The sequence below is a fragment of the Sinocyclocheilus anshuiensis genome, unplaced genomic scaffold (assembly GCF_001515605.1).
Source record: "Sinocyclocheilus anshuiensis isolate Anshui unplaced genomic scaffold, SAMN03320099.WGS_v1.1 scaffold1207, whole genome shotgun sequence".
NCBI lineage: Eukaryota > Metazoa > Chordata > Actinopteri > Cypriniformes > Cyprinidae > Sinocyclocheilus > Sinocyclocheilus anshuiensis.
The window spans coordinates 212,664-220,340 of record NW_015539914.1 but is presented as its reverse complement, the minus strand read 5'-3'; the positions used below and the strand labels follow the sequence as shown (position 1 = coordinate 220,340).

The 7,677-nt window shown below is 35.7% G+C and overlaps 1 protein-coding gene across 1 annotated transcript in view; it reads right to left on the bottom strand.

Annotated features, from left to right (window-relative positions):
- The window catches only part of LOC107686387 (importin-11), a 169,014-nt gene that overhangs the window by 145,660 nt on the left and 15,677 nt on the right, over positions 1-7,677 (bottom strand). The window contains exons 3-4 of the mRNA XM_016483355.1: positions 992-1,092; positions 553-625 (exon numbers count right to left, since the gene is read on the bottom strand). Of these exons, the coding sequence (XP_016338841.1) occupies positions 553-625; positions 992-1,092 (174 nt within the window). The remainder of the gene's footprint in view (positions 1-552; positions 626-991; positions 1,093-7,677) is intronic.

The window sequence follows — 7,677 nt, the reverse complement described above, 5'->3', positions numbered from 1 at the left end:
CAAATGAATGCACTGTATAAAACCCTCCCCCCCCCCCTCCCCCCCCCCAAAAAAATAAATGTCTCCAAGATTGCTCAACAACACATTACAGCGCAGATTTTAAGTGCTTTTTGACTCCAGGCACAATGATCTTTCACTAGAATCACAGATCAGACTCCTACCCACTAAAACAGAGGAGTTTAATGGTACTGAAAAAACATTTCTGATAGATCATTTTATTGGATGACTGATCATAAACAGAACAGGTAGAGCATATGGTCAGGGAATGAACTGCTTTTGTGTGTGTGTGTGTGTGTGTGTGTGTGTGTGTGTGTGACCGTATGTGCACACTAACCTGGTTGACCGGCTCGTTAAAATTAGTGATGAGCCCTGCACGGAGAGATGACTTCTCTTCTTCTGAGAGAGCACTTGAGAAGAGAGAGAGAAATACAGAAAATAAAAAATACATTTCAAATTAAACATTTTGAATGGAACCTGGATTTTAATTTTTTTGTGTGTGTTTGTGTTTGTGTGTGTGTGTGTGTGTGTGTGTGACCGTATGTGCACACTAACCTGGTTGACCGGCTCGTTAAAATTAGTGATGAGCCCTGCACGGAGAGATGACTTCTCTTCTTCTGAGAGAGCACTTGAGAAGAGAGAGAGAAATACAGAAAATAAAAAATACATTTCAAATTAAACATTTTGAATGGAACCTGGATTTTAATCACTGCAGTTCCAACTGACACTAATTCAGTTACAACAATAATGCAGAAATAATTGTAACAAAAAAAAAAAATCCATGTAATTTCACATTAGACAGTGATTTTCTTAATGGGCTGTTATTAGTCGTTAGATTGAGATTTTGCTGGTCTGCTTTGACATAAATGTGATAATGGTTCTATGTGGGCGATGAAGACATCTCTGAAACGAACGATCACGTTCATCTCTGAGTTAAAGCAACAACCTTGATAGAAAAGTCTAGAAATGGCAATGAAGAATCAGATGTACTTACTGGGGTGCAACTTTTCTCCAGTAGCGATCAATACCGTTCTTGAAATAAAGGACAGCTAGCCATCTCACATTGACGTCCAGCAAGTGATTATTGAAGATGCTCTGAACAAGACCAAAGATAAAGAGTGAGAAATTAACCTATAAACCCAAAAACAATCAAACTTTGGGGTGAAGTGAAAAGTTTAATTGTTATACTTTATTCTATAAATAGTAACAAGCCACCATATGAATTGCATCAAGTTTGGGGTCGGCAATATTCTTTTACATGCGTTTTTTTTTTTTTAATGTAAAAAATGCTCACCGAGGCTGCATTTATTTGATCAAAAATTAAGAAACCGCAATATTGTGAAATATTTGTACAACTCAAAATAACTGTTTTCTATTTTAATATACATTAAAATGCTATTTATTCCTTTGATGGCAAAGCTGAATTTTCAGCATCCAGTCTTCAGTGTCACACGATCCTTCAGAAATCATTCTAATATATTAATTTGGTACTCAAGTAATATTTATTATCAATGCTGAAAATAGTTGTGTTGCTTAATGTTTTTGTGGAAATAAAGATAATTTTTTTTAGGATTCTCTGCTGAATAGAAAGTTCAAAAGAGCAGCATTTATTTGAAATAGAAATAGTTTGTAACAATATAAATGTCTTTACTGTCACCTTTGATTAATTTAATGATGAATTCAATTGTTAATTTATTTCCAAAAAAAAAAAGAGTGAAAAGTAGTGTATATGTACACAATGTTTACACACACAAACACACACACATAGACACTGTGCACCTTCTATATATGTTATTTAAAAGCTGCTTGTGATGGGCTTTGGTTCATCATGTGACTTTCTCATCACCACCTGCATCTGGTGGTTATCAGTGTATTACAAAGGTACAAAACAGATTTCAGTACTTCAGTAGGTTGGTATATTAACATTATATCAGTTAATGAAATTACGGTATTTAACTGTAAATTTAAGTTAAACCCGTAAAACCTAAAACGTTGCTACCGTATTTTTTACGGTAAAAATCCGGCAACCACAGCTGTCGGCTTTTTACCGTAAATTTTACAGATTTTTTTTTACAGTGTTGGTAAAAAAAAATACTAATATGTTAATACTAAAAATATGATGGCAGTGCCAGTACAAATTATCGAATTATCAACATATTTTTATGAGAAAAAGACACAATATAACAATATAAGATTATAGGACTTATGATTATTTGTCAATATATGAATGTTTCACCACTGCCCTAGCCTCTCAACTAATGGCGGATGAGGGGGAGTGTCTAATGTGTTTTATTATTTTTATTTTGTTTCTTTTTAAATAAAAGTAATTTTTTGCACTTCAATTTGATGCCACTAGTGCCAGAACTTACATACATCACCTTTAAAAATATGCAACGATGCGAAAAAAGAGGATTTATGCATTTCCTGAGGTGAGGTGAAGCAAGTTAGGTTAGTGAGGCAAAGGTCCAACACTGAATAATTAAAGGCTATTCAACAGTGGAGCGAGTTTCGAGGTTTAATCCAGCATGCCATGTCCGGAATAAGAGCGCGGGGAGCGAGGAGCAGGCCAAGGAAAGCTAATGCTCATTGATAAATATGTAGTAGCAGCTGCGTTCAAGAGGGAGCAGCTCTGACGCAGGGCCACAAAACCCCCACACTCGGCTGCTCAGAGACCAGGGCTCATTCCACTCTGCCAGATAAGAGTCCATACAGAGACCCATTTCCTACACAAGACGATGAGCAATGGGTAATAAATTACCAAAGATAACCGAGAGGAAGAAATCTTTGTTGCATGCAAAAACAAGAGCAATGAAGGCACAATAACCAGCTCTGTTATGCAAACGGACACTTGTTGCTTTCTAAATGTGACGGGTGAATATCATATCAATAGACAGCTGACAAGTAAACATGACTCAAAAAAAAAAACAAATCGCCGCCTCCGCGTAATTCACCTCAAGGTCAGCGAAAGCACCATTTGGGTAGACAAATGCGAAGCTAAATGCGAGTCCATATAAATCAGGCTGATTTCTTTGGGTGACAGACCGAGTGACAGCAGGTTGGCTCAAATACAAACAGATAAGAGAGGCTGATGGGACGTGACAGACATCCTTATAGCACTGCATCCGAAGTTGACGCCTGCAGAAATCGTCGAAGGAAAAAACTCTGCTGATACGTAGGATTGTGTTCCGTTCCTTTGCAATCCTATTTCATGCTAAACCTCAATAACGAAGGAGACTGTGCCAAGTTTGAAGGCTTAAAGGATTTGAGAGGACATCTACACCACCATAGCCAGTGCTGTATGACAACACGGACCCGGCTGAGCCCCCCTCAGGGGATGAGAAGGCTTGGACTGGCCAGGCCTGAGGATCCACAGACACCTCATTCTGAATAAAGAATAAGAGAAGATTTAGTCATACACAACCACAAGAGCAGAAACTGGCATTTCTGCAAATCTTGAAGATTTTTTTTTTTGTTCTGAATAAGAACGTCAAAAGTACAGAGCTGCCCTAAGGCCGAGTAAGAGATTTTTTAAAAGTCTGATAAACTGTGCCCACTTTTTCTTAATCTGTACTCTCACCCACAGATTTGTGCACCCTTACTTTAAAAATCTCGGAGAAATCCTAATGATCGATGTGTGTGTGTGTACACTGCACAGCATAAATGAGTACACCCCCTCTGAATAAATATAAAAGATGTATTTTCTTAATGATCACTAATATAATTCATGGAAAGATGGCAAAATTGAAACATAGTAAACATATACTTAATAAAAACAACAAAATATATGCCAATATTTTCTGTAAGATAAGTAAATTAGCCAATTTTGTTTAAATGAAGGATTGCAGAAATGAGTACACCCTAGATTTAATTCAGAAAATGTATAATATTCTAGTACTTAGTATGTCCTCCATGACTACAAGTACACTGCTCTGACACTTCTTAGCAAGGAATGTACAAGTTCATGACAAATTTTCACATCTGTCCTGTTTAACTCCTGGAGGACGACCTCCTTAAATGCTCTGGTCTTTAATGGGGAGTGTTGCTCAGCTCATCTCTACAGAATCTCTCACAACAGCTCAAGAGTGTTAAGACTGAATGAAATACATGTCCACTAGGCCTGTCGCGATAATTAAATAACCGTCTAATTGCGATTATTTGATCTAACCGCGGTTGTTTCAGATTCAGACAACCGCGATTATTGTGCTTTTTATACGACACAATATCATAGTTTATAGTTATATGGAAACGAAAGTGGTTAACATTCAACCCGTTCTTTATTATCAGTAGTATTATTTGTGATTTTAATTTTGTGAATGGGAGTTTCTCTTGCTGTGTTAAGCCGCGGGCTTCAGATGCTTTCACTTTCGAATTCGCGATCTTGTCGTCACTGATTTCTGTGTGTATATATATATATATATATATATATATATATAAATAATTAATGAAAAATAAAAATCTTCCATTGCCTTTGGACCATTTTTATAGGCAATTAAGTGCCAGATTAGAAAAGACAGAAAATCACTTTACAGCCCATTTATTTTTAAATCACCAAGTTAATGTTTTTTAAATTATATATCACATAATATTACAAAAAATTAAGGCTGGGAGATATGGTCAAAAAATGATCATGATAAAAATTTTAATATCAGTCGATATCAATAATTATCACAATAAATTTCATATCTTTATTTCTTTCAATTTAATAGGCAGATTTTGCTCCTGAGTATAAGTTGTAGAAAGTAGACCGTTAATTGTGGTTTTAACATAACATGACAAACACTTCACATTTTTTAATTCTTTACACTTTTCCAGTCATTTTTCCTTAACAACATAAATATCTTAATAGAAAAATGTATTTCTTCATTTCAAATCATGGAACGGGTTCGTGTTGTCTGACTTTGATGACATGTATCTTCAGCACAGTTTGCAGTGCAGGCTGCAATATTAATAATATTACATTTGTTATCTCTTAGAAATGCACATTTGACAGCAGCTTGAGTTAACAGTAGTAGTAGCTTGAGTTAGGATTAGGGCTGCACAATTAATCGAATGCGATTGTCATGCGCACCTTGTCAGTAAAGCCGGTTCTGTAATCAGTAGTAAATCTCCATCATGTGCTTTCAGATGGAGCAGCGTTTACTACACAGAGCCGTAGTTCACTGACAAGCTATGCAAAATCGCATTCATAATCGCAAATGATTTAATTGCACGATTATGAAATCGTTCTGCGATTATGAAAGCTGTTTGCGTAGCTTGTCAGTGAACTACGGCTCTGTGTAGTAAATGCTGCTCCATCTGAAAGCACGTGACAATACCACATTTAATAACATGTTTTTACTCCAAAGTCACTTCATAACGTCAGTCGAGTGTTTGAAATAAATCCTTCTGTGAGATGATGTGGCTTCTTACACAGAATAAGGCACGCAACATATTTCATAGTATTTAAGCAGTGATAAAGGCTATGTCGATTAGCATTGCAATATTATATACTTTATTATAATAAAAATTATAATTAGACGAACTCAGATAAACCATATATTGTCGTACTCGTGTGTTTATTAGTCACGCTGAATTAATTAAAGCAGTTAAATCTTCTATTTATTCAGCAACCGCTATAGGAATCTCCTGGATTTCTTTTGCTGCGTATTTGGAGTTTCCGCGCGAGAGCGCCCTCTGGCCTTCGGATGGAGATTTACTACTGATCACAGAACCGTTCTTCACTGATGCCTAATCGCGATTTATCGTCTTTGCGATTTAATTTCGATTAATCGTGCAGCACTAGTTAGGATGCAGATGCAAATTTATGTTCATTATCAAAAACAGTAACATCTGTAAAAATTGTAACAACCTCAATTTTATATGGTGAAATTTAATTATTCGGACTGTTTTATTTAAATTAACCACTGGTCTTCCATAGTAGCATACATTTAGATCATGATAATAGCCACAGTTAAAACCACACATACAGCACCCTCAATACCATGGTAAAAATGTATCTATATGGTTTCTAGGTATTTGTATTGAAAAACAGTAGTCTAATACATTTAGTATAAATGCACAAAAGCTATAGCTTAATCACAAAAAATACTGTAATTATATTCCATTACTCCTTTAATACATTTAATACATATCTACATTAATAATATAATAAAAGTCTATATGAATATCACACATTTCTGCCACAATACCACAGTGCAGTTAGTGTTACTAGAGTAAATCCATGTTAAATGATGGTGATTTGTAGTTTGAAAAGCCTTCTGACTGTATTGTTGCGGATAGTGTTTCTCCTGTTTGTCAGCGCTCTTTCATCTGACTTTAAACTAGTTTATATCATTTGTGTTCTTCGCTGAATTCCAGAGCTTCACACTGGATCTCACAACGCTTTTTAGTGTCACGTGACCGAGATTATCAGCGAGTAAACGCATCTGCTCTAGCTAGCTCGTGCTGCGCTGCCGTTTGAACTTTTGAGTCGAGCGGATAAATGCTCCATGTGGCCTGGTTCAAATGAGTAACGCCGTTTCGTTCTGCTTTTGGCCCATAAACATTATATCAAACATTTATCAAACTCTTGTTATCGTTTTATCAAGGAAAATTATATCACGATAATTATCGTTATCGTTTTATCGCCCAGCCCTACTGGAAATTACAGTTCAAATTAAGCATTTTCCTTTCTTTGTGTTCCAGAAGCTTAACCTACTAGCTTAACATAGAAATCACACGCTAGATTTTTGATCAAGCATTGAGGAAGGGGGAAAGGATTCTACAGAGTGATACTTCAGTAAAGATACCAGACTTTGAACTGTATGTGTAGTACAGAGCAGCGACTCAATTCGTTAATGAGAGCTAGGGCTGGACAATAATTCAGTATCAATATGCATCGCGATATAATTTTTTTCAATAATGGTGATATGATTTTTAAACACATTTCCGATATTTCGATATACATTACCAGTGTTTCCCATATAATGATTTATTTGTGGCCTTTGACTTCGTTGAATAAACGAGCACTGCACGTTTCAAAATCAAAACACGTCGCGGGTGTTTTATATGAATGTATCTCTGAAGGGAAAGGACTGTCTATAGAAAAGTTTCGATGCCATTTTCAATTTATCTGATAAAGAAGCATTCATGAGCGGAGCTGATTTGATTACAGCCATTACTGGGGAAACCGCTACTTCTACCGCTCTCAAAGCGCCTCCTGCTGGCAGACAATCAGTTTGCATTTTCAATAATAAGCCCGTCTCCAGCAACATGTTTTTGTTGTTGCTCTTTTTTTTCGGCAGCAACACAGAGCACTTTTCATACTGGCTAAAGCACATTTGTTTCAATCTATAAGAATAACCAGCCTACACTACCAGTCAAAAGTTTTTGAACAGTAAGATTTTTAATGTTTTTTTTTTTTTTTAAGAATTCTCTTCTGCTCACCAACTTGCATTTATTTGATCCAAAGTACAGCAAAAACAGTAATATTTTGAAATATTTTTACTATTTAAAATTGCTTTCTATTTGAATAGATTTTAAAATGTAATTTATTCCTGTGATCATACATAGGTAAATTTTCAGCATCATTACTCCAGTCTTCAGTGTCACATGATCTTCAGAAATCATTCTAATATGCTGATTTGCTGATTATCAATATTTAAAACAGTTGAGTACATTTTTTTTTCAGGATTCTTTGAT